The 27,615-nt window shown below is 47.4% G+C and overlaps 2 protein-coding genes across 6 annotated transcripts in view; one reads left to right on the forward strand and one right to left on the reverse strand.

The window, feature by feature from the left end:
* LOC120019175 (coiled-coil domain-containing protein 85C-B-like) overlaps positions 1–23,069 on the forward strand; it is a 116,359-nt gene extending 93,290 nt beyond the window's left edge. For 2 of the 5 annotated variants that reach the window (XM_038962476.1, XM_038962477.1), the window contains 4 exons: positions 1,301–1,405; positions 10,198–10,293; positions 10,564–10,665; positions 18,289–23,069. In XM_038962476.1, the coding sequence (XP_038818404.1) occupies positions 1,301–1,405; positions 10,198–10,293; positions 10,564–10,665; positions 18,289–18,378 (393 nt within the window). In that variant the 3' untranslated portion in view covers positions 18,379–23,069. The other 3 variants (XR_005472298.1, XM_038962474.1, XM_038962478.1) reach the window with 3 other exon arrangements.
* Positions 23,070–23,746: 677 nt separating this feature from the next.
* LOC120019484 (cyclin-K-like) lies at positions 23,747–27,203 on the reverse strand. Its single transcript, XM_038962784.1, has 3 exons — positions 26,965–27,203; positions 26,292–26,394; positions 23,747–25,259 (listed from the first exon to the last, which is right to left on the reverse strand). Exons 2-3 carry the CDS (start codon positions 26,323–26,325, stop codon positions 24,721–24,723), a joined length of 573 nt encoding a protein of 190 aa, XP_038818712.1. The 5' UTR covers positions 26,326–26,394; positions 26,965–27,203; the 3' UTR covers positions 23,747–24,720.
* Between the last annotated feature and the right edge of the window lie 412 nt (positions 27,204–27,615).

Below are 27,615 nucleotides of genomic sequence, written 5' to 3' on the forward strand. Positions count from 1 at the left end.
GATGTGGATATTGAACAGTGTGTTGGTAGGGGCTGTGATGTGGGTATTGAACAGTGTGTTGGTAGATTCTGGGGGCTGTGATGTGGGTATTGAACAGTGTGTTGGTAGGTTCTGGGGCTGTGATGTGATGTGGATATTGAACAGTGTGTTGGTAGGTTCTGGGGGCTGTGATGTGGATATTGAACAGTGTGTTGGTAGGTTCTGGGGGCTGTGATGTGGGTATTGAACAGTGTGTTGGTAGGTTCTGGGGGCTGTGATGTGGGTATTGAACAGTGTGTTGGTAGGTTCTGGGGGCTGTGATGTGGATATTGAACAGTGTGTTTGTAGGTTCTGAGGCTGTGATGTGGATATTGAACAGTGTGTTGGTAGGTTCTGGGGGCTGTGATGTGGGTATTGAACAGTGTGTTGGTAGGTTCTGGGGCTGTGATGTGGATATTGAACAGTGTGTTGGTAGGGGCTGTGATGTGGGTATTGAACAGTGTGTTGGTAGGTTCTGGGGCTGTGATGTGATGTGGATATTGAACAGTGTGTTTGTAGGTTCTGTGGGCTGTGATGTGATGTGGGTATTGAACAGTGTGGTGGTAGGTTCTGGGGCTGTGATGTGATGTGGGTATTGAACAGTGTGGTGGTAGGTTCTGGGGGCTGTGATGTGGATATTGAACAGTGTGTTGGTAGGTTCTGGGGCTGTGATGTGGATATTGAACAGTGTGTTGGTAGGTTCTGTGGGCTGTGATGTGATGTGGATATTGAACAGTGTGTTGGTAGGTTCTGTGGGCTGTGATGTGGATATTGAACAGTGTGTTTGTAGGTTCTGAGGCTGTGATGTGGATATTGAACAGTGTGTTGGTAGGTTCTGGGGGCTGTGATGTGGATATTGAACAGTGTGTTGGTAGGTTCTGTGGCTGTGATGTGGGTATTGAACAGTGTGTTGGTAGGTTCTGGGGCTGTGATGTGGGTATTGAACAGTGTGTTGGTAGGTTCTGGGGCTGTGATGTTTGTATTGAACAGTGTGTTGGTAGGTTCTGGGGCTGTGATGTGGGTATTGAACAGTGTGTTGGTAGGTTCTGGGGCTGTGATGTGATGTGGGTATTGAACAGTGTGATTGCAGGGTCTGGTGGCTGTGATGTGGATATTGAACAGTGTGATTGCAGGGTCTGGTGGCTGTGATGTGGGTATTGAACAGTGTGATTGCAGGGTCTGGTGGCTGTGATGTGGGTATTGAACAGTGTGTTGGTAGGTTCTGGGGCTGTGATGTGGATATTGAACCGTGTGTGATAATCTCTCTCTGTCTCCCCAGCAGCAGTTAAACCCAGGGGACCTGCGTGTCCTGAGGAAGGGGATGACCCTGTACCACTCTGAGTCTCAGCTGTCATCCCTGCCACGACGCCAAGATGCACTGCACAACGTGAGAACACACACACAGACACACACACACCTCTTTACTAACTATAAACAGACATCTACCCACTGCTGTTCTTACAGCTATCCTCTGCATGTCTTTCTCCCACTCTCTCTCTCTAACATCACAACCACCCAGTTTAAACCACGGACTCCAGGCCTTTAGGCTTCTGTCTCCCCAGAGCCCGTTTCAACTGAATCATGTACTATGAAATGAATTAGGCACAGTCCAAAGGCCCTACATACAGAACTATATGTTCTATTATAAACTGCCTGAATGCTGATTGGCTGAAATTCGTAGTATATCTTATTATGTTCATAACTAGTTTGTAATAGCAATAAGGCGCCTTGAGGGTTTGTGGAATAAGGCACCTCGGGGGTTTGTGGTATATGGCACCTCGGGGGTTTGTGGAATTAGGCGCCTCAGGGGTTTGTGGAATAGGGCACCTCGAGGGTTTGTGCTATAAGGCAACTCGGGGGTTTGTGGAAAAAGGCACCTCGAGTGTTTGTAGAATAAGGCACCTCGGGGGTTTGTGCTATAGGGCACCTCGGGGGTTTGTGGTATAGGGCACCTCGGGGGTTTGTGGAATAGGGCACCTCGGGGGTTTGTGGTATAAGACACCTCGGGGGTTTGTGGAATAGGGCACCTCGGGGGTTTGTGGAATAGGGCACCTCGGGGTTTGTGGTATAGGGCACCTCGGAGGTTTGTGGAATAGGGCACCTCGGGGGTTTGTGGAATAAGGCACCTCGGGGGTTTGTGGAATAGGGCACCTCGGGGGTTTGTGGAATAAGGCACCTCGGGGGTTTGTGGTATAGGGCACCTCGGGGGTTTGTGCTATAGGGCACCTCGGGGGTTTGTGGTATAAGGCACCTCGGGGGTTTGTGGTATAAGGCACCTTGGGGGTTTGTGGAATAAGGCACCTCGGGGGTTTGTGGAATAAGGCACCTCGGGTGTTTGTGCTATAGGGCACCTCGGGGGTTTGTGGTATAGGGCACCTCGGGGGTTTGTGGAATAGGGCACCTCGGGGGTTTGTGGAATAGGGCACCTCGGGGGTTTGTGGAATAGGGCACCTCGGGGTTTGTGGTATAGGGCACCTCGGAGGTTTGTGGAATAGGGCACCTCGGGGGTTTGTGGAATAAGGCACCTCGGGGGTTTGTGGAATAGGGCACCTCGGGGGTTTGTGGAATAAGGCACCTCGGGGGTTTGTGGAATAAGGCACCTCGGGGGTTTGTATAATAAGGCACATCGGGGGTTTGTGGAATAAGGCACATCGGGGGTTTATGGAATAGGGCACATCTGGGGTTTGTGGAACAAGGCATCTCGGGGTTTTGTGGAATAAGGCACCTCGGGGGTTTGTGGAATAAGGCACCTCGGGGGTTTGTGGAATAAGGCACCTCGGGGGTTTGTGGAATAGGGCACCTCGGGGGTTTGTGGAAAAAGGCACCTCGAGTGTTTGTAGAATAAGGCACCTCGGGGGTTTGTGGTATAAGGCACCTCGGGGGTTTGTGGAATATGGCACCTCGGGGGTTTGTGGAATAGGGCACCTCGGGGGTTTGTGGAATAGGGCACCTCGGGGGTTTGTGGTATAAGACACCTCGGGGGTTTGTGGAATAGGGCACCTCGGGGGTTTGTGGTATAGGGCACCTCGGGGGTTTGTGGAATAGGGCACCTCGGGGGTTTGTGGTATAAGACACCTCGGGGGTTTGTGGAATAGGGCACCTTGGGGGTTTGTGGTATAGGGCACCTCGGGGGTTTGTGGTATAAGACACCTCGGGGGTTTGTGGAATAGGGCACCTCGGGGGTTTGTGGAATAGGGCACCTCGGGAGTTTGTGGTATAAGACACCTCGGGGGTTTGTGGAATAGGGCACCTCGGGGGTTTGTGGAATAGGGCACCTCGGGGGTTTGTGGTATAAGGCACCTCGGGGGTTTGTGGTATAGGGCACCTCGGGGGTTTGTGGTATAGGGCACCTCGGGGGTTTGTGGAATAAGGCACCTCGGGGGTTTGTTGAATAGGGCACCTCGGGGGTTTGTGGTTTAGGGCACCTCGGGGGTTTGTGGAATAGGGCAACTCGGGGGTTTGTGGAATAGGGCACCTCGGGGGTTTGTGGAATAGGGCACCTCGGGGGTTTGTGGAATAGGGCACCTCGGGGGTTTGTGGAATAAGGCACCTTGGGGGTTTGTGGAATAAGGCACCTCGGGGGTTTGTGGAATAGGGCACCTCGGGGGTTTGTGGAAAAAGGCACCTCGAGTGTTTGTAGAATAAGGCACCTCGGGGGTTTGTGGTATAAGGCACCTCGGGGGTTTGTGGAATATGGCACCTCGGGGGTTTGTGGAATAGGGCACCTCGGGGGTTTGTGGAATAGGGCACCTCGGGGGTTTGTGGTATAAGACACCTCGGGGGTTTGTGGAATAGGGCACCTCGGGGGTTTGTGGTATAGGGCACCTCGGGGGTTTGTGGAATAGGGCACCTCGGGGGTTTGTGGTATAAGACACCTCGGGGGTTTGTGGAATAAGGCACCTCGGGGGTTTGTGGTATAGGGCACCTCGGGGGTTTGTGGTATAAGACACCTCGGGGGTTTGTGGAATAGGGCACCTCGGGGGTTTGTGGAATAGGGCACCTCGGGAGTTTGTGGTATAAGACACCTCGGGGGTTTGTGGAATAGGGCACCTCGGGGGTTTGTGGTATAGGGCACCTCGGGGGTTTGTGGTATAAGACACCTCGGGGGTTTGTGGAATAGGGCACCTCGGGGGTTTGTGGAATAGGGCACCTCGGGGGTTTGTGGTATAAGGCACCTCGGGGGTTTGTGGTATAGGGCACCTCGGGGGTTTGTGGTATAGGGCACCTCGGGGGTTTGTGGAATAAGGCACCTCGGGGGTTTGTGGAATAGGGCACCTCGGGGGTTTGTTGAATAGGGCACCTCGGGGGTTTGTGGTTTAGGGCACCTCGGGGGTTTGTGGAATAGGGCAACTCAGGGGTTTGTGGAATAGGGCACCTCGGGGGTTTGTGGAATAGGGCACCTCGGGGGTTTGTGGAATAGGGCACCTCGGGGGTTTGTGGAATAGGGCACCTCGGGGGTTTGTGGAATAGGGCACCTCGGGGGTTTGTGGAATAGGGCACCTCGGGGGTTTGTGGAATAGGGCATCTCGGGGGATTGTGGAATAAGGCACCTCGGGGGTTTGTGGAATAAGGCCAATATACCACGGCTAAGGGCTGTATCGTGCCTAAGAACAGCCCTTAACCTTGCATCTTGTTTTGGTCCAGTTGTCATGACGTCTCCACGTCTCCATCTCATTATGGTCTGTACTGTGATTGGCTGGCTTCTGATGTGTTCATCCAAGCGTAAGAGATGGCCTTAGTGGAACACACACACAGAGACACAGAGACAGAGAGACAGACAGAGAGAGACAGAGACAGACAGAGAGAGAGAGAGACAGAGAGAAAAAGAGAGACTGATGAGAGACAGAGAGACAAAGAGAGAGAGAGAGAGAGAGATGATTCTGAACTTCCTGTTCTCTCTTAGTTAATAGTTAGTTAATAGGATGGCTTCTTCTCCCATCATCATCATGGTTTTATATTTAGTTAGCCCTCTGCTCTCTCTTTGTTCTGCCCCACTTCCACTTTCAGGTCACGTTGTGTGTTCGTTGAGTGTGCATGTGTTCGTGCACGTGTGTGTGTTTTAGTTAGACAACTCTGCCTTCATTTCATTCACGCCGACACTAGATAGTCCGCACTGTATCCCATAGTTTCTGACAGTGTGTTAACCTACGGACCATAGTTTCTGACAGTGTGTTAACCTACGGACCATAGTTTCTGACAGTGTGTTAACCTACGGACCATAGTTTCTGACAGTGTGTTAACCTACGGACCATAGTTTCTGACAGTGTGTTAACCTACGGACCATAGTTTCTGACAGTGTGTTAACCTAGGGACCATAGTTTCTGACAGTGTGTTAACCTACGGACCGTAGTTTCTGACAGTGTGTTAACCTACGGACCATAGTTTCTGACAGTGTGTTAACCTACGGACCATAGTTTCTGACAGTGTGTTAACCTACGGACCATAGTTTCTGACAGTGTATTAACCTACGGACCATAGTTTCTGACAGTGTGTTAACCTACGGACCATAGTTTCTGACAGTGTGTTAACCTACGGACCATAGTTTCTGACAGTGTATTAACCTACGGACCATAGTTTCTGACAGTGTGTTAACTTACGGACCATAGTTTTTGACAATGTATTTCTCTCTCCCTGTACTGGAAGACCTAAAACAGGCTGATTATGCAGGGAACTGAGCCAGGACTATACAACCATATGAATAGTAAACACTGCCTGGAGCTGTGTGTTTCTCTGCACTGTCGAAAACCTTTACTTATACAAAAGCCTTACCCAGCAAGGAATAGAATCCATATCTGGCCCAGCACAGTAGTTCTACTAACACATCTCACACAGTGGGTTTCACCAGCATAGTAGTTCTACTAACACATCTCACACAGTGGGTTTCACCAGCATAGTAGTTCTACTAACACATCTCACACGGTGGGTTTCACCAGCATAGTAGTTCTACTAACACATCTCACACAGTGGGTTTCACCAGCATAGTAGTTCTACTAACACGGTGGGTTTCACCAGCATAGTAGTTCTACTAACACATCTCACACAGTGGGTTTCACCAGCACAGTAGTTCTACTAACACATCTCACACAGTGGGTTTCACCAGCATAGTAGTTCTACTAACACATCTCACACAGTGGGTTTCACCAGCATAGTAGTTCTACTAACACATCTCACACGGTGGGTTTCACCAGCATAGTAGTTCTACTAACACATCTCACACAGTGGGTTTCACCAGCATAGTAGTTCTACTAACACGGTGGGTTTCACCAGCATAGTAGTTCTACTAACACATCTCACACAGTGGGTTTCACCAGCACAGTAGTTCTACTAACACATCTCACACAGTGGGTTTCACCAGCACAGTAGTTCTACTAACACATCTCACACAGTGGGTTTCACCAGCATAGTAGTTCTACTAACACATCTCACACGGTGGGTTTCACCAGCATAGTAGTTCTACTAACACATCTCACACGGTGGGTTTCACCAGCATAGTAGTTCTACTAACACATCTCACACAGTGGGTTTCACCAGCATAGTAGTTCTACTAACACATCTCACACGGTGGGTTTCACCAGCATAGTAGTTCTACTAACACATCTCACACGGTGGGTTTCACCAGCATAGTAGTTCTACTAACACATCTCACACAGTGGGTTTCACCAGCACAGTAGTTCTACTAACACGGTGGGTTTCACCAGCATAGTAGTTCTACTAACACATCTCACACAGTGGGTTTCACCAGCATAGTAGTTCTACTAACACATCTCACACAGTGGGTTTCACCAGCATAGTAGTTCTACTAACACATCTCACACGGTGGGTTTCACCAGCATAGTAGTTCTACTAACACATCTCACACAGTGGGTTTCACCAGCACAGTAGTTCTACTAACACGGTGGGTTTCACCAGCATAGTAGTTCTACTAACACATCTCACACAGTGGGTTTCACCAGCACAGTAGTTCTACTAACACATCTCACACGGTGGGTTTCACCAGCATAGTAGTTCTACTAACACATCTCACACAGTGGGTTTCACCAGCACAGTAGTTCTACTAACACATCTCACACAGTGGGTTTCACCAGCATAGTAGTTCTGCTAACACATCTCACACGGTGGGTTTCACCAGCATAGTAGTTCTACTAACACATCTCACACGGTGGGTTTCACCAGCATAGTAGTTCTACTAACACATCTCACACAGTGGGTTTCACCAGCACAGTAGTTCTACTAACACATCTCACACAGTGGGTTTCACCAGCACAGTAGTTCTACTAACACATCTCACACAGTGGGTTTCACCAGCACAGTAGTTCTACTAACACGGTGGGTTTCACCAGCATAGTAGTTCTACTAACACATCTCACACGGTGGGTTTCACCAGCACAGTAGTTCTACTAACACATCTCACACAGTGGGTTTCACCAGCATAGTAGTTCTACTAACACATCTCACACAGTGGGTTTCACCAGCACAGTAGTTCTACTAACACATCTCACACGGTGGGTTTCACCAGCATAGTAGTTCTACTAACACATCTCACACAGTGGGTTTCACCAGCACAGTAGTTCTACTAACACGGTGGGTTTCACCAGCATAGTAGTTCTACTAACACATCTCACACGGTGGGTTTCACCTAAAAAATAAGGGAAGGAACAAAATGAATTTTGCTTTTGTGGTTAGGCCTTACCTATACAGTAAGTAAGTAACTTCAAGCAATTACAAATAGTTTAGAATAGCTGGCACGAATGGTCGCCTCTCCACCAGACTAACTGGGTCTTTCTCCTCTCTCAGGGCACGAATGGTCGTCTCACCACCAGACTAACTGGGTCTTTCTCCTCTCTCAGGGCACGAATGGTCGTCTCACCACCAGACTAACTGGGTCTTTCTCCTCTCTCAGGGCACGAATGGTCGCCTCACCACCAGACTAACTGGGTCTTTCTCCTCTCTCAGGGCACGAATGGTCGCCTCACCACCAGACTAACTGGGTCTTTCTCCTCTCTCAGGGCACGAATGGTCGCCTCACCACCAGACTAACTGGGTCTTTCTCCTCTCTCAGGGCACGAATGGTCGCCTCACCACCAGACTAACTGGGTCTTTCTCCTCTCTCAGGGCACGGTTGGTCGCCTCACCACCAGACTAACTGGGTCTTTCTCCTCTCTCAGGGCACGAATGGTCGCCTCACCACCAGACTAACTGGGTCTTTCTCCTCTCTCAGGGCACGAATGGTCGCCTCACCACCAGACTAACTGGGTCTTTCTCCTCTCTCAGGGCACGAATGGTCGCCTCACCACCAGACTAACTGGGTCTTTCTCCTCTCTCAGGGCACGAATGGTCGTCTCACCACCAGACTAACTGGGTCTTTCTCCTCTCTCAGGGCACGAATGGTCGTCTCACCACCAGACTAACTGGGTCTTTCTCCTCTCTCAGGGCACGAATGGTCGCCTCACCACCAGACTAACTGGGTCTTTCTCCTCTCTCAGGGCACGAATGGTCGTCTCACCACCAGACTAACTGGGTCTTTCTCCTCTCTCAGGGCACGAATGGTCGCCTCACCACCAGACTAACTGGGTCTTTCTCCTCTCTCAGGGCACGAATGGTCGCCTCACCACCAGACTAACTGGGTCTTTCTCCTCTCTCAGGGCACGAATGGTCGCCTCACCACCAGACTAACTGGGTCTTTCTCCTCTCTCAGGGCACGAATGGTCGCCTCACCACCAGACTAACTGGGTCTTTCTCCTCTCTCAGGGCACGAATGGTCGCCTCACCACCAGACTAACTGGGTCTTTCTCCTCTCTCAGGGCACGAATGGTCATCTCACCACCAGACTAACTGGGTCTTTCTCCTCTCTCAGGGCACGAATGGTCACCTCACCACCAGACTAACTGGGTCTTTCTCCTCTCTCAGGGCACGAATGGTCGCCTCACCACCAGACTAACTGGGTCTTTCTCCTCTCTCAGGGCACAAATGGTCGCCTCACCACCAGACTAACTGGGTCTTTCTCCTCTCTCAGGGCACGAATGGTCGCCTCACCACCAGACTAACTGGGTCTTTCTCCTCTCTCAGGGCACGAATGGTCGCCTCTCCACCAGACTAACTGGGTCTTTCTCCTCTCTCAGGGCACGAATGGTCGCCTCACCACCAGACTAACTGGGTCTTTCTCCTCTCTCAGGGCACGAATGGTCGCCTCACCACCAGACTAACTGGGTCTTTCTCCTCTCTCAGGGCACGAATGGTCGCCTCACCACCAGACTAACTGGGTCTTTCTCCTCTCTCAGGGCACGAATGGTCGCCTCACCACCAGACTAACTGGGTCTTTCTCCTCTCTCAGGGCACGAATGGTCGCCTCACCACCAGACTAACTGGGTCTTTCTCCTCTCTCAGGGCACGAATGGTCGCCTCACCACCAGACTAACTGGGTCTTTCTCCTCTCTCAGGGCACGAATGGTCGCCTCACCACCAGACTAACTGGGTCTTTCTCCTCTCTCAGGGCACGAATGGTCGCCTCACCACCAGACTAACTGGGTCTTTCTCCTCTCTCAGGGCACGAATGGTCGCCTCACCACCAGACTAACTGGGTCTTTCTCCTCTCTCAGGGCACGAATGGTCGCCTCACCACCAGACTAACTGGGTCTTTCTCCTCTCTCAGGGCACGAATGGTCGCCTCTCCACCAGACTAACTGGGTCTTTCTCCTCTCTCAGGGCACGGTTGGTCGCCTCACCACCAGACTAACTGGGTCTTTCTCCTCTCTCAGGGCACGGTTGGTCGCCTCACCACCAGACTAACTGGGTCTTTCTCCTCTCTCAGGGCACGGTTGGTCGCCTCACCACCAGACTAACTGGGTCTTTCTCCTCTCTCAGGGCACGGTTGGTCGCCTCACCACCAGACTAACTCAGTCTTTCTCCTCTCTCAGGGCACGGTTGGTCGCCTCACCACCAGACTAACTGGGTCTTTCTCCTCTCTCAGGGCACGAATGGTCGCCTCACCACCAGACTAACTCAGTCTTTCTCCTCTCTCAGGGCACGGTTGGTCGCCTCACCACCAGACTAACTGGGTCTTTCTCCTCTCTCAGGGCACGATTGGTCGCCTCACCACCAGACTAACTCAGTCTTTCTCCTCTCTCAGGGCACGATTGGTCGCCTCACCACCAGACTAACTCAGTCTTTCTCCTCTCTCAGGGCACGATTGGTCGCCTCCCCACCAGCGAGTCAACCCCGGTAACAGGTTACCTGTCCTGTGTTCAGAAACCAGAGTCTGTGGTCCACGCTATGAAGGTATGACAACTTGACATTATCTCTCACACAGACTTGGGTTCAAATACATGTGTATTTGTGGATCTGGTTTTTTAAATTATTTTATCTGTGTATTTGATTTATTTTAATTTGAAAATACACAGCCCAAAACAAGGACTTTTATTTGAGCATCCATTGTATCTGCAGGACTAGGTTGTTGTTGATGATGTGTTGTGAGAGACTGCTGCTTTAAACAATGAATCACATAGATTCACTTACTTGGTTTCATGATCATATGCCTGATTGTACCAGGTGTTGGAGGTGCATGAGAACCTGGATAAGAAGCAGGGCCCAGAGGACTACGAGGAGGATCTGAGTGAGAAGGAGAAGGCCATCGTCAGAGAGATGTGTAATGTAAGTAGTCTTTTCTTTCTCCTTCTCTCTCTCTTTTCATCTGTCTCCCTCACCTGATGCGTTATTAGTACAGGTAGAAACATGAGTATTGGTTTTCTGGGTCTTGTAACTACATTGCCTTGGCCTATTTTGCTCAGAGCTATGAAGCACTAGGAGGAACTGTAGCTTTGTTGTACAGAGTCTCTCTCTCTCTCTCTCGCTCGGTGTGTCTCTGTCCCATCCTGCAGCAGTGTTCTAATTGGAGCGTGTTGTTCCTCTGTTCCATTGTGCAGCAGTGTTCTAATTGGAGTGTGTTGTTCCTCTGTGTCTCTGTTCCATTGTGCAGCAGTGTTCTAATTGGAGTGTGTTGTTCCTCTGTGTCTCTGTCCCATCCTGCAGCAGTGTTCTAATTGGAGCGTGTTGTTCCTCTGTTCCATTGTGCAGCAGTGTTCTAATTGGAGTGTGTTGTTCCTCTGTTCCATTGTGCAGCAGTGTTCTAATTGGAGTGTGTTGTTCCTCTGTTCCATTGTGCAGCAGTGTTCTAATTGGAGTGTGTTGTTCCTCTGTGTCTCTGTCCCATCCTGCAGCAGTGTTCTAATTGGAGTGTGTTGTTCCTCTGTGTCTCTGTTCCATTGTGCAGCAGTGTTCTAATTGGAGTGTGTTGTTCCTCTGTGTCTCTGTCCCATCCTGCAGCAGTGTTCTAATTGGAGTGTGTTGTTCCTCTGTGTCTCTGTCCCATCCTGCAGCAGTGTTCTAATTGGAGTGTGTTGTTCCTCTGTGTCTCTGTCCCATCCTGCAGCAGTGTTCTAATTGGAGTGTGTTGTTCCTCTGTGTCTCTGTTCCATTGTGCAGCAGTGTTCTAATTGGAGTGTGTTGTTCCTCTGTGTCTCTGTCCCATCCTGCAGCAGTGTTCTAATTGGAGTGTGTTGTTCCTCTGTGTCTCTGTCCCATCCTGCAGCAGTGTTCTAATTGGAGCGTGTTGTTCCTCTGTTCCATTGTGCAGCAGTGTTCTAATTGGTGTCTTTTATAAGAGGCTCCCGCAGCCCAACTGTCAGAGAAATTAATCTATCTGAGGGGGCAGGAAAAAGAGCAGAGCATTCTCCTCTCCTCCGCGCCCTCCATTATTCAAAGCCTTCACCTCCCTCCATCTCAGAGAGAAAGAGAGAGAGAGGAACAGAGAGTTTTAGAGTTTTAAATATTTTTTATTGGGTCTGGGAGCCCACCACACAATAAATACTCATACAAAACCACAGTTACACATCAATTAAAAACACAACTCCAACTCCTCCTCCACAGTAACTAAACACAACAGCCTCTGAATACCCCATATACTCATAAACAGATCAATATTATTGACCAGTTTATAATAGGCAAACTCAACCCTTAGTCTCGCTGCCACCATTCCCTCTAGCATTCCCACCACATCCACAGACCCCTGTCCCCGAATACTGTTCTTTCGGGTCTTCCATATCGCTAATTTTGCTGCCCCTAACACAAAATTAAGCAACACAACTACACCCTTTTGACTAAACCTGTACTTTGGCCCAAATATATACAGTTGGGAAGAGAAAACCTCTCCCAACGTTGAGAACCAATTAGTGATCAGGTCAATCATCCCGACCAACCTGGGACACAGTAAAAACAGATGTGCCAGAGTTTCAGACTCAGCACAGAATGGACACCCTTCCCCAACAGTAGGGTCCAGGTGTACCAGATGCATGTTGGTGGCTATGGCTCCATGTATTATCCTCCATTGGAGGTCAGCTGTCCTCTTATCAATAGGCAGTTTGTATAATGATCGCTAACAGCCTTTTGGAGAGGCACCTGGACCAAGCACACCCGCCCACCTCGTCGATTTGACCCCTTCCAGGGAAGAGGCATGGGACACCTTTACACATATTCTGTACATGGCCTTCTTTCCCACCTCCTTGAACTCCCCCAGCTCCGGGGTATGGAAGGAAAGCAGCATCCCCACGTCCTCCTCGAATGCCCCCACCGCAGCACTAACAATCAGTGCAGGGAACACACAATCCAGACCCTCCTTCCACCGATCAGAATTGGAAGTGTCAGTCATATACTGGAGATGAAGCACTGGCAAGGAGTCACAGACCTCAGCTACGACCTTCCTCAGTAGGCGAGATGATCGGATCCCCACTCTTTCTCCCAGCGCCTCTAACGATCTGCTCCTGCTCCGCATCAGATGACCCAGCTTGGTACACCCCACGCCTAACAGGCATGAACGTAGGCTGGCTGAACCCAGAACACGGGACTGGATGGTAGTGTTGTGAAAAAGAGGCTCTTCAAAAAGCCACATCCCTGGTGGCGTGCAGGCCTTACGGGACTTGACAAAAACTCTCCAAGCCTGCATAACAGACTCATAAAATGGAGTCAGGCCAGGCAACTCACCCCCCTCCAGCTTTAAGAGGAAAAGGTGCTTGTCTAAGCCCAAACAGCCCGCTCTCCTCATCAATGTGTAGGCTGTTTCGACCCAGCTAGAACCGTCTCTGTACAACAGTCTCTGGGCTGCTTGAAGCCGGAAAGCCATGATCCTAGAGGAAATGTCCACCAGGCCTTGACCACCCTCGTGCAGTGGCAGGTACAGGGCTGCAGCTTTAATCCAGTGTTGTCCAGACCAGAAGAAATTGACAAGGGTCCTCTGAAGCTCTTGTATCAGACCCTTAGGTGGCTGCAAAATCATTAGTCTGTGCCACAGGGTAGAGGCAGCAAGATTATTAGCTACCAGGACCCTTCCCCTATAAGACAGCTGGGGCAGCACCCATTTCCATCTTGACAGTCTGGCACACACTTTCTCCACTACACCCTCCCAGTTCTTTTTCTGAAAGACATCAGAGCCTAGAAAAACACCCAAAGTCTTCATCCCATCTCTGCCCCACTGAAGCCCCCCTGGTAACCGTGGAGCAGACCCCGTCTGAAGCCCCCCTGGTAACCGTGGAGTGGACCCCATCTGAAGCTGATCTGCCCACAGCGCTTCACTCTTTCCCCAATTGACTCTAGCTGAGGAGGCCCCCTAATACACCTTTAAATCGTTTGAGAGAACCTTAACATCCTCACCCCCTGTCATAAAAACTGTCACGTCATCTGTATACGCAGACAGTGCTACCGTGGGACCCTTCATTACTCCTGGCACAGAGAAACCAGTAAGCTTCGCTCTTAAAAAACAAAGCATTGGTTCAATCGCCAGACTGTATAACTGCCCTGAAATTGGGCATCCCTGCCTGATGCCCCTTTGGACAGGGATGGGGCAACTCAAACCACCCCCCACCTTCACCATACACGAGGCCCCAGCATACAGTAAATTCATCCAAGACAAAAAAACATCCCCAACCCCAAAGGCTTTCATTGTTTTTAACAAGTACTGGTGGTCCACACAAAGCCTTCTCCTGATCCAAAGAAAGTAAACCCACATTTACATCAGACAGTTTACAAATGTCTAAAACATCTCTTATCAGAAACACGTTGTCAACGATAGAGCGATCAGGTACACAGTAGGACTGGTCCTTGTGGACCAACAATCCCAGATACTCTTTCAACCTGTTTGAGAGACATTTAGAAACTATTTTGTATTCTGCACACAGCAAAGCAACAGGTCTCCAATTTTTTATGAGCCAAATCCCCCTTTTTTGGCAACAGTGAAAGCACTGCACGTTGACAGGATACAGGAAGAGAACCCTCATGAAAAGATTCACACACCACTTCATAAAAATCCTCCCCAATAGACCCCCAAAAGTGCTTATAGAACTCAGATGGTAAACCATCGATACCAGGGGCTCGGCCTGCTGGGAGCTGCATAACTGCTGTGGACACCTCTTGCAGTGTAATGTCAGGGTCCAAAGCTCAGGTCCCAATTGAGGAAGACCGTGTAACAACTGTTCAGTACACAGAGAGTCACAATCCTCCGCCTTATAGAGGGCAGAGTAGAAATCCACGGCATGTTGACGCATTTCACTGTCATCCGTGGTCACCTTCCCATCAGGGAGACGAAGGCAGACCATCTGTTTACGTTGCAAAGTCGACTGTCCTAGGTTTTTAAAAAAGCGCTAGGAGCATCCATATCCTTGAGGGAAGCGAAACGAGACCTAATCAAGGCACCCTTCACTCTTTCATGTAGAAACGACCTCAGTTCATCTCTCTTGTTCTGTAAGTTCATGACTAGTCCAGGGTCGTTCTGAGTGAGCAGCTTCATTCAATTCAATAGATTTGATGTCCTGTTCAAGGGCCTTGATAGTCTCTTTAACTTCAATTTGAGACAGAGCAGTATACTGTTGACAAAATAATCGTATTTGGGCCTTCCCAACCTCCCACCATTGTCTCAAGGACACAAAATTCCCTTTTGTAACCCTCCATTTTCCCCAAAACAACAAAAACCTTTCACAAAACATGACATCATGTAACAATTTAACATTAAAATACCAGTAAGGTGAAGACCTTCGTGGACAGGACATGTGAATATCAACAGTAACAATATGATGATCAGAGAAACCCACAGGAGTGATGTCACACCTTCCAACCCTACTACAGTATTGCTCAGATACATACAACCTGTCTAACCTTCCAACCCTACTACAGTAGTGATCAGATACATACAACCTGTCTAACCTTCCAACCCTACTACAGTAGTGATCAGATACATACAACCTGTCTAACCTTCCAACCCTACTACAGTAGAGATCAGATACATACAACCTGTCTAACCTTCCAACCCTACTACAGTAGTGATCAGATACATACAACCTGTCTAACCTTCCAACCCTACTACAGTAGTGCTCAGATACATACAACCTGTCTAACCTTCCAACCCTACTACAGTAGTGATCAGATACATACAACCTGTCTAACCTTCCAACCCTACTACAGTAGAGATCAGATACATACAACCTGTCTAACCTTCCAACCCTACTACAGTAGTGATCAGATACATACAACCTGTCTAACCTTCCAACCCTACTACAGTAGTGCTCAGATACATACAACCTGTCTAACCTTCCAACCCTACTACAGTAGTGATCAGATACATACAACCTGTCTAACCTTCCAACCCTACTACAGTAGTGATCAGATACATACAACCTGTCTAACCTTCCAACCCTACTACAGTATTGCTCAGATACATACAACCTGTCTAACCTTCCAACCCTACTACAGTAGTGATCAGATACATACAACCTGTCTAACCTTCCAACCCTACTACAGTAGTGATCAGATACATACAACCTGTCTAACCTTCCAACCCTACTACAGTAGTGATCAGATACATACAACCTGTCTAACCTTGCTGCACTGACGCGACCTTCATTAACTTTTAGCCATGTGTACTGCCTAACTGTTGCCTTCCTTACTCTCCACACATCAGAAAGCTCAAACTCAGTTAATAAACCAGACAGACAAGTGGCTGACCGCAGGTGAGGTTCTTCAGCGGTGCGATCAACAGTAAAATCCACTGTAAGTTCCAGTCCCCCCCTAAAACCACACACCCCTCTTGGTCACATTGTCTTCAGGTTTCCTTTAGTTGATCAAAAACAACAAGACGCTCTGTACCCTCATTAGGAGCATAAACATTCAAAATAACAAAAAAAAACATAACATCCGCATTGACCAATAAAACCGGTCCCTTGACAATCTCTGTTGTAGATACCACAGTCACCCCTAAACCTGAGGAAAACAAGATGGCCACCCCAGCACTGAAATTAGTACCATGACTGAGTATATGCTGCCCCTCCCACCACATACCCCAGTCAACCTCATTTTCCTCATCACTATGTGTCTCCTGTAGAAAAACTACATTAAGCCTTTTCTGTTTTATTACTTCTAATACCCAAGCCCTCTTATTCCTGTCCCTTCCCCCATTAATATTGAGAGAGCCCACCCTTAGTACCTCCATATAGAAAAGAGAAAAGAAAAGCAGAAGAAACCACAGAGAAACCAAAGAGAAAAAAGACACCCTATGAAGCATGATCATCATCATTATTTAAATTTTCTCTTATTAACCTGACCACGTTTCCCACCACCTTTTGCTGCTGCAACAGCAGTAACAAATTTCCTCAAGCGAAACCGCTTCTTCTCACTCAACTGGACTAACCCCACCGTCTTCTGTAACATCACAGCTGACCTCACAAATTTATCAACATCAAAATAATCTGCCAATTTGACAGATTTCCCAAAAGTCTGATCCAGAAAACCATTTACCTCCTCTAGATCGTAAATTGAGTCCTCACCAGCTGCTATCATATCAAAAGAGATATCCATATCCTTCTCCTGATCTTCCTCAGCTGAGGCCACAGACCACTGACTCCCCTCTACCACATCCCTTTCAACACTCCCCACTTGCACCCCATCACTCGTACCAGGCATCTCCTCCACTACCTGGGAGACTAGCCCCACCTGAACCCCATTACTCATAGTGGGCATCTCCTCCACTACCTGGGAGCCTAGCTCCACATGAACCCCCTCCTGTGCCCCAGTACTCGTACTGGGCACCTCCTCACCAGTCTGAGGAACTGGCTCTTCAGATCCATCCTTACCTTCTATAACAATATTTTTCTGCTGCATAACATTTCCCTCTAATACAAGTTGCAACTCCGTGCCCTCAACACGGATAACTTGTTCCTCAGCAACAGGTGCTTGTGGCTGCTCAACCACTGTCGGCCCACCTCTCCCTACATCAGTGGGCCCAGGCGTTACGATGACCACCTTCGCCCCTCCCTCTGCCTTCTCCCTTTTTGGGCAAGCATGTCGCTTATGACCAACATCCCCACACTCAAAACACCGTTGACTACCCATACTAGCATAAGCCATATACAGTCTATTGTCATACTTGACTTTAAACAATAACTCTAAAGTCTGCTCCGGTGAGTCCAAAAACATAAACACCTGTCGCCGAAACGATAACCTGTTTCAACGCCGGGTGTTTGCAACCCAACGGGACAACCTTAATTGAACTTGCAAACTTCCCAAGCTCCAATAGCTCATTTGGAATAAACGGCGGTACATTTGAAATCGTTACCCTTGTTGACGGAGAAAAAAGCGGCGTAACTTGAATAAACATTCCTTTAAGAACTACGCCGTGCTCAACCATACGATCTACAAGGCGCTCTTCTTTAAGAAAGACCACCACCGCTTTATTCATCCGTGACGCATAAGCAACATTCTCATATCCTACCTTCTCTCCTACGGCGACCAGAAACTCCTCCACCGTGACAGTAGCTTCAGTAACACACCTAAAGCCGTGCCGAAGTGACAGGGACGGCATCCCCATTCGGGCTGCCATCCCCGCCAAACTCAGGGTAATTTCGATACGAAAAACAAAATACTTAATTCTACCACAACAAAAATAAAAATAATAACCTTAATCATGCACAGAAGAAAACAAAGAATGCCACCAAGAAAGAGAAAACCGAAAGAAATATCTAACTCTACACAACACACGCACTCCCTCGCTCATACAATTCCCAGCATGCACCAAACACTCCCAGCATGCAGAGAGAGAGAGAGAGAGAGAGACAGACAGACCCTGGGTCCTCTCATCTCACATGCAGAGAGATTCTACCAGGGGTTCATTTAGTGAAAGACCAAGTGAGGACATAACCCTTTTGTTTGTGTTTTCTTTGTGTGTGTATGTGGGTCCAGGTGGTGTGGAGAAAGCTGGGCGACGCAGCAGGAGATAAGCCGTCCATCAGACAGCATCTCTCTGGCAACCAGTTCAAAGGCCCTCTGTAGTCCACAGCAACCAGAGAGGAAGACTAACTATGCTCACCTGACACCACCTCTGCTCCTACTGCCTACACTACTCATAACACCCTGCTCCCACTGACTACAGTTCCCATCACCCACTATTTCCCTGGGATATGGGTTTTGTCCAGATGGGATGCAGCTTTTGTCAAAATGAACTTTTTGTAGCAGGTTAGAACTTCTGCAGCAGGATAATTAACGTAGCATGTTAGGAGAATTACGTTTAGGTTAGCTAAAATGCAACAAATCCACTTTTGGCGTTAATTTGACAAAAACTGTATCCCTTCTAGATATGACCTGGTATATGTGACTGGACATTATATGACCCAGGAAAAGCACAGAATGGATATCTCAGTCACCTCGCCAATTCCTCATACATACATTTATTTTGAACTTCCAGTGTTGTTGATAACTGGCTGCTACTTTCACTGATTTTCCATTTTCCTCGTATTATTGATTTGAGGACAGTTTACATAGTGCTGAATATTATTTCATAACTCTCCTGGGCCTGGTTTCCCCGATAGAGATGGAACTTTGACTGTTTTAGCCATCCATCTTTCCTACAAAGGCCCAATATGTAACACGTGTTTCCCAAAAACGCCACACAGAGAGAACATTCGCTAAGTGCCTTCGTTGGAGCATGTTTCACACGGTGGCAGGATCGAACGAATGGCATCGCTGCTCTCAGATCAGCTTTCTTCCCCATTCAAATCTTACTTTAACATTAGAATTATTCCACAATACTGACGATGGATCAGCTACCTAGAGAGATATTATCACCCTATGCCTGCAAATATTGAGGCGGCTTAATCTAATGCCTACCCTATAATAAGGAGATTCATCAAGATGTGGAACATCACTGTGCACATGTTAGGCTACACTTCATTAAATATAATGAGGCAAAAATTGCAGACAGTAGCCAAATAGTAAAATAAAAACAAAATTGAATGAACGTGAAATTGCTTTCAGTATCGTTGAAATACAATATATAGTATATTCTGTAGGTAGGCTATTTATCTTTTAGTGCAGTCATCTCAGTTTTCATTTGAAGCATCTTTGTATCCTTCGCTTGTTTATTACAGTTGCAAAGACATTGGCAACTTTGTATTTGTAGTCAACTTCGTTCTGAAGTTATCGGCGGTCACAGAGAGACGGATAAACATCTTGATTCTTTGTTTAGTGGAGGTCTTCTGTGTGTAAAGTGACGCGGTAGGTATCTAACGACGTACTTTGCTGTTCACATGCCGAGCGGTCTGATGCGGAGTCAGTAAATAACAAGCGTTTTCAAATACAACTTTAGTAACGGTGGTTTTGGGAAACAGCTCTGAGATTTAACGATGCTCCTACGAAGTTACTAACGATGAAATGAGCCTTTAGATGCTCTTGGGAAACCGGGCCCTTTTGTTTTGTTTTATGCTGAATAGAAACCCAGATGAGCTCTATAAGAAGTCCCCTAGAATAGGACCAGTGTCACTTTAAACCAGTAGAGCTGCATGGTTACTATAGCAGGGCTCCAGGTAGAGCTGCATGGTTACTATAGCAGGGCTCCAGGTAGAGCTGCATGGTTACTATAGCAGGGCTCCAGGTAGAGCTGCATGGTTACTATAGCAGGGCTCCAGGTAGAGCTGCATGGTTACTATAGCAGGGCTTCAGGTAGAGCTGCATGGTTACTATAGCAGGGCTCCAGGTAGAGCTGCATGGTTACTATAGCAGGGCTCCAGGTAGAGCTGCATGGTTACTATAGCAGGGCTTCAGGTAGAGCTGCATGGTTACTATAGCAGGGCTTCAGGTAGAGCTGCATGGTTACTATAGCAGGGCTCCAGGTAGAGCTGCATGGTTACTATAGCAGGGCTTCAGGTAGAGCTGCATGGTTACTATAGCAGGGCTTCAGGTAGAGCTGCATGGTTACTATAGCAGGGCTCCAGGTAGAGCTGCATGGTTACTATAGCAGGGCTCCAGGTAGAGCTGCATGGTTACTATAGCAGGGCTTCAGGTAGAGCTGCATGGTTACTATAGCAGGGCTCCAGGTAGAGCTGCATGGTTACTATAGCAGGGCTTCAGGTAGAGCTGCATGGTTACTATAGCAGGGCTTCAGGTAGAGCTGCATGGTTACTATAGCAGGGCTTCAGGTAGAGCTGCATGGTTACTATAGCAGGGCTTCAGGTAGAGCTGCATGGTTACTATAGCAGGGCTTCAGGTAGAGCTGCATGGTTACTATAGCAGGGCTTCAGGTAGAGCTGCATGGTTACTATAGCAGGGCTCCAGGTAGAGCTGCATGGTTACTATAGCAGGGCTTCAGGTAGAGCTGCATGGTTACTATAGCAGGGCTTCAGGTAGAGCTGCATGGTTACTATAGCAGGGCTTCAGGTAGAGCTGCATGGTTACTATAGCAGGGCTTCAGGTAGAGCTGCATGGTTACTATAGCAGGGCTCCAGGTAGAGCTGCATGGTTACTATAGCAGGGCTCCAGGTAGAGCTGCATGGTTACTATAGCAGAGCTTCAGGCGGGGGCAACGTGTGGGATAAAAAAAAATCCCCAATCGTCCCCAAAAGTAACGATGTGATAACGTCAGATATGGTTTGATAGTACGTTTTGGGTTTTAAGTGTCTCGTATGCACAGATCTAGGATCAGCTTCACTCTCCTTCAACCCTGATCTTGAGCATTTAGAGGTCACATACAGAACTGACTGTGGATCAGTGTCTAGGAACAATGTCATCCCACTCCTTCATAGTACTTCCCATAAAAACCCAGCTAGCTTCTCTGTCAGTTTTGTCTCTCTGGTTGATTAGCATAATTAGCATTAGCTAATGCTAGCATTAGAATAATTATCATTAGCATCCAAAGTGTTAATTTGTGTTACCCACTGTGACGTACATACCTAGCGCCCTATGCTCATAAGAGATGTCTATTATTAACACAAAACTATAGAGATCACTTTTAAACCTTGTGTAAAATATGTATAAAGCCATAGCATTACTGTTGTTATCATTTATTTAGACTTTTTGTTTTTTATTATTCTAGGTTGACCATGTGATAAAACTGACTGTTTTATGGGTTTTATGTTTTACAAAAGCACACAGCCGAACCTTAAATAGGGCTGTTTCTATGGTAACCACTCATATTTTTACTGTATTTTGGTTTAACAAATTATTATTTTATCTCTTCAAACGCATCAAGGCCATTTGGAATCGAAACTGCCTCAGCCAAGAGTCAATGGAGCGATCTTATTTTTTGAGGAAATCGTTTAAAAAAAAATAATTAACTAAAATGTACAACGTTGTGTAAGACAATCATATTTCTCAGGTTGGGAAATAACGAGAGCTTTACCCCAACTCTTCTTCTGTGACTCTGAAGACTGGATGGTTGGTAGTCTTTCCGTTGGTCAGGCTGTATACTGTAGTTCTCTGTAGCAGACTGAGGACACCTGCTTCATACAGGGTTGGAGACTGCGGGACACATTTGCTGCATTCATTTCATATGAAATAATGTTTCAGAAATATTCTGTGAAACTTAAAAGACTGTCATAAAGGGAAGATCAGACTAATTTGGCTATCTACTGTAATAACTACTAATCAAACTACTGTACAACACAATTTTTATTGAAAGCTACAAAATAAATGGAATGGTTTATATTTTTCAATTAGCATAATATTTAATTACGCTTTTTAGCCATGGTGAATCCAGGAGATGAGTTTCAGCAGTGAACTGTGCATGTTTTGTAAAAGTATTTTCTGTTGGAATGTGAGAAAGAGCAAGTCTTCCCTTAGATGTTTTTCGATACATTTTAACGAGTTATACCATGACGAAGTCAGATGAAATAAGTACTGTTATGATCAAACTGTTCAAGGATATGTATTGCCATGTGTTTAGATAGAGCTCTCCCATTATAGGGCTGCCATGTGATTGGCCTGTTTTTGATTTTAACCTATCGGGAGATTTTGATTGGTATCCAAGTCTTTTGATTGGTTAATAAGTCACTGATTGACAGCTCAACCTCTCCTGACACGAGTATGTCTTGTTCCTAATTAGAACATCACTGAGGCTTCAGACTGTACAATCTTATGGTTCCGCCTCGGTTCTCACTAATGGGGTCTAGTACAAAAAAGAAAATCAAAGAATAGATTTTTTTGAAGTGTCCTTTTTTTCTAGAACTGATTTGTAGCTATGAGAGGAGATGATTTGTAACATTTTTCAGTCTGGCATTTCGTGCCATGTTTTTCTCTGCATGGAAGTTTGATTTGGAACCTGTGTTTTAAACCAGAAGACATGATGAACCCAGTATGAAATATCCCCGTATTCCCGAGTGCAAGGGTTTCCCAAACTCCAACCGGGTGCACGGTTTGACGTTTACCATAGCACTACACAGCCCATTCAAATAACCAACAATTATTTGAATCAGCTGTGTAGTGCCAAGGCAAAAACCAAAACGTGTACCAGGGGGGCACCAGGACCGAGTTTGGGAAACCCTGCCCTAGTGCATTACTTTTGACCACAGACACAAACCTAGTGTTAATGCTAACTAGTCCTGTAGTTACTAGCATTACTGTAAAGTACAACTGTTTTTTCATGAATTTAGCTGAGATCAGACAGATATTCTAGAAGGATTAGTAAATGTACTAGGGCCACTTTGAGATGATTTTGTAGGGGAAAAAATAAACAAGTGATTACTTTCTTTGTAGTTCTGTGTCTTCTCTGAGTTAATATGGGAGGAAACGCTGACTTGAGCCCACTGATTAACACTAAACAACACATACAAACCCTTCTGTACTGAAGAACTGACAGGGTGGCAGGTAGCCTAGCGGTTAAGAGAGTTGGGACAGTAACTGAAAGGTTTCTGGTTCGAACCCACGACCTGACCATGTGAAATCTGTCAATGTACCCTTGAGCAAGGCACTTAACCCTAATTGCTCCTGTAAGTCTCTGGATAAGAGCTTCTGCTAAATGACAAAATTAATTCAGAACTTGAGCAAATCTGCCCTCTGCTGGTAAAGTTATTGAATGTACTGTATTTTGCTGAGAAAACGGAATAACATTTCAAAGTGGATTAACGGTATTGGGGAAAACAAAGTTAACACAGGTACAGTTTAAGCCACTGGTCAGTAAATGTGTGGTTGTGGTGAGGAGTGTCTGTAGACAAAACAGTTAAACTGATTGTTAGTAAGGTCATGACCTGTAAATCAGACAATTTGAACCTGACCTTAATACTGTCAAGAACACAACACTGTTGTGAACAAACACACACCACCAGCCTCAATCCCCAGGATTCTGCACACGACGAACCAGTCTACGCAGTATGGTAACACATACTAGACTACTTCAACACAGACTAAATAAAGACAACACTAGTTTAGACTTTTTATTTTATTATCCCGAGTGCCTGTGAGACACAAAATCAAGTGTGGGTGTGTAGGGAGGGAGAACGCAATTGTCTTAAAGTAAAGCCTGATTAACTAAGGATATGAGCTGTCTAGAAAGACCTAGTAACTTTATCATGTACAAATACACTCCTGCCTGTCCAGGGTCCTATCCACCGGCTGTTCAGAACCAGATATGGGTTGCCGATGTCTTTCAGCTCATGACTAACAGTGGAAGAGCTATTCCTGATATTATATATGTTACATCCAGTCCAATACGACTTACAGACGAACCAATATTCACACAGCTAAATAAAAAGACAAATGTGTTTGGTATTTTCTGCGATAAACCCAACTTGTTCTCCACATACACACAGGGTAAAGTTATCACAGTACTGAAAATATATCCTTTTTCGATGCAGACTAAAAATGAAAGCAAAAACAAGCAGGTTTTATAGCATCATTCGAACCTTCAGTCTAAATGTAAATTGTATTTCCTTTCAGTACGTCTCAAAATATGTTCAACCATGTCAAGACTTCAATATGATCTGCCTCGTCTTTCTCAAAAGGAACCACTTGGAATGTGGTACTGATAGAATCTCTATAGAATGGCAGGACAGATTCCAGGGGTCGTAACCTTTACATGCCTGGGATTCCACAAGCAGCCAAGACAGTGTAGAACAGACATGGCTCTCTGAGGTAAAAATCCTTTGTTTGTTGACATCTCCAGTGGACTCCAGGGTTGTATTCATTAGGACACAGTGTACCAAACAGTTTTGCAACAGAAACAAAAATGAGCATTTCCTATTGGACAAGTGCAGGTAGCCCCTCAGTAGTCAGTTTCTTCCGTTTGGTGACTAATGAACACGACCCAGCTAAAGTTCTGCACAACAGGAAGTGTACTGTTAGCTTCAGACATTCCTCTACTCTTTCATCCTTCTCTCTCTTTCCCTCTCTCCTCCACCACTCCTCCTTTCATCTCATCCATCCCCCACGGTTCATTGGCATGCCAGGGGGTGGCAGGGGCACCTGGGGCTGGCCTGGCGGTGGAGGGTACCCCCCAGGAGGCATGCCCATCCCCGGAGGTGGCACCCCGTGTCCTGGGGGCATGCGTGGCGGGGGGTACTCAGGGTAGTTGTAGCCTGGTGGAGGGTAGGCCGGAGAGGGAGGGGGCAGGTTGTGGGGTGGGTAAGTGCTGGGTGGGGGTCCTGGGGGTGGAGCGTTGGGGTAGCCATGAGGATGATAGGGCATGGGGGGACCGTAGTTGGGGGGCATGGGGGCATAGGACGGTTCCCCTGTCTTCATTATAGACTGAAGGCTCTGGAAGCCTTCCCCTGACATGTAGGAGCTAGAGGTGGACATTCCCATGATGTAACTAGAAGGAGGAGGAGGAGGGGGGCGGTGGGGCAGGGGAGGGGGCTGGTGGGGGGGTGGCGCGTGAGAGGGGGGAGGGGGAACGGGCTCGCTACCCGCGGCTGGCTCAGCTTCAGGAGGCACTGGGGGAGCCTTACGATCTGAGAGGAGAGAGAAAAGGGGAGAGAGAGAGAGAGAAGAAAGAGAGAGAAGAGGGGAGAGAGAAGAGGGGAGAGGAGAGAGAAGAGAGAGCGAGAAGAGGGGAGAGAGAAGCGAGAGAAGAGGGGAGAGAGAAGCGAGAGAAGAGGGGAGAGAGAAGCGAGAGAGAAGAGGGGAGAGAGAAGCGAGAGAGAAGAGGGGAGAGAAGCGAGAGAGATAGGATGAGTGAGAGAGAGGATGAGTGAGAGAGAGGATGAGTGAGAGAGAGATGATGAGAGAGAGAGAGAGAGGATGAGAGAGAGAGAGAGGATGAGAGAGAGAGGATGAGAGAGAGAGAGGATGAGAGAGAGATGATGAGAGAGAGAGAGAGGATGAGAGAGAGAGATGAGAGAGAGATGATGAGAGAGAGAGAGAGAGATGATGAGAGAGAGAGAGAGAGAGATGATGAGAGAGAGAGAGAGAGAGAGAGAGAGGATGAGAGAGAGAGAGAGAGAGAGAGAGGAGGAGAGAGAGAGAGAGAGAGAGAGAGAGGATGAGAGAGAGAGAGAGGATGAGAGAGAGCGAGAGAGGATGAGAGAGAGAGAGATGAAAGAGAAAGAGAGAGGGGGGGAGAGAGAGACAGAGAAGTGAATTAAGGTCATTTCCACTAAACACAATCCTAATCATAGGGCTGAAAGCTTTGACATTCCTGTTCAACGAGACAGCCCTTTAAAACTGTAAATAATTCCTAGTAATCCCATAGCTAGACTACACACTTCCTGTGAAGTGCTCATTAACAACTTGAAGCAGTAATCAGATTGGTCAGAGGGCAGGCGGTAAGGAGGGGGTGGTCTGTTCGTTACATAACCAGGATTCTAAGAAGGCCTGTTGTGTTCTAAGCAGCCTCTCACTAAAACCATGTCCATCATTAAACACTAAATAAAGATGTCACTTCATCATATGACAGCAGGCCTCTCTCGGAGGGGAGACAGACGATCACTAGCTACTGCTGTTATGCATATAATAAGTAACCTACTAAGTAGTAAGACACTCACCAGGCAGCGGTTGAGAAGCGGGCAGGGGGGGCATAGGGCTCTCCAACCGTGGAATCTTAGAACCCACTTGTTCTGGAGGTTTGGGTTCCTCTTTTGGAGAGCTCTGACAAAACAGAAAGAATACTCTGCTGCTTCAAGCAGGCACACACGCTCCACGTTCAACTTTAGACCACTTGAGGAATGAAAACGACCAACTACACACAAGCTGTTATCGGGGGTTATCTGTTAGGGTTGGGGCAGTACCCACATTTTCACACCGTCTCTGTACCATTCCGGGGTGCATGGTATTACAGAATGTGCACACAGGGGGGCGCCATTATGCACAAAACTATTTAGGCAACAGGGATCTTGATCCAGGAGGGGGGTTGAATGTCTCTGCTCTGACTAAGAAGCTTGATCTTAACAGAGCCACTTAGCTAGCAGGTTAGCAAACCAGATGCATAGCTGGAGCACTGAGCTGGATATTTGACACATCTTAGATTTCTGATAGTTATAAATCATACTGTCAGTATTTCAGAATATACCGTTTATACCAGGGTATCGTCTATTACCTATCGTGTTAGTCATGGATACTACTCAGACACATTAAATAATTAAACATTAATGATCCACAGAAAATTAAATTGCATATTTCACCAGCTGACAAATACAAAGACACACTGCTATCACTGACATGTGGGCGTTTTGGATGGCGTGGGGGGCTGCCTTGAGGGGAGATCCTCTTGGGTGGAGGGGGTAGTGGGACACCCTCTGGAGGCTGTGGGGGGGCTGGGACAGGGGGCTGGGGGGGTCCTCTCTGCTTGGTCTCCAGCTCCAGACCCGAGGGGATGGGGGTCTTCCCCTGGGAGTACAGGTCCAGGATCTGGTGACAGATGTCTAGGACGAGATGACAGAGGTTAGGTATGATGTACAGATTGGACAGAGGTTAGGTATGATGTACAGATTGGACAGAGGTTAGGTATGATGTACAGATTGGACAGAGGTTAGGTATGATGTACAGATTGGACAGAGGTTAGGTATGATGTACAGATTGGACAGAGGTTAGGTATGATGTACAGACTGGACAGAGGTTAGGTATGATGTACAGATTGGACAGAGGTTAGGTATGATGTGCAGATTGGACAGAGGTTAGGTATGATGTACAGATTGGACAGAGGTTAGGTATGATGTACAGATTGGACAGAGGTTAGGTATGATGTACAGACTGGACAGAGGTTAGGTATGATGTACAGATTGGACAGAGGTTAGGTATGATGTACAGATTGGACAGAGGTTAGGTATGATGTGCCTGTACAGATTGGACAGAGGTTAGGTATGATGTGCC

Source organism: Salvelinus namaycush, chromosome 24 (genome assembly GCF_016432855.1).
Source record: "Salvelinus namaycush isolate Seneca chromosome 24, SaNama_1.0, whole genome shotgun sequence".
Taxonomy (NCBI): Eukaryota; Metazoa; Chordata; class Actinopteri; order Salmoniformes; family Salmonidae; genus Salvelinus; species Salvelinus namaycush.

Bases quoted from the DNA above. Each gene is read 5' to 3' on its own strand.
- LOC120019484 (XM_038962784.1), bottom strand. From the start codon at position 26,325: ATGCCCCCCCTGCCCGCTTCTCAACCGCTGCCTG. The intron at 25,260-26,291 runs GTGAGTGTCTTA...CTCTCCTCTCAG, and splicing joins CGCTTCTCAACCGCTGCCTG to ATCGTAAGGCTCCCCCAGTG.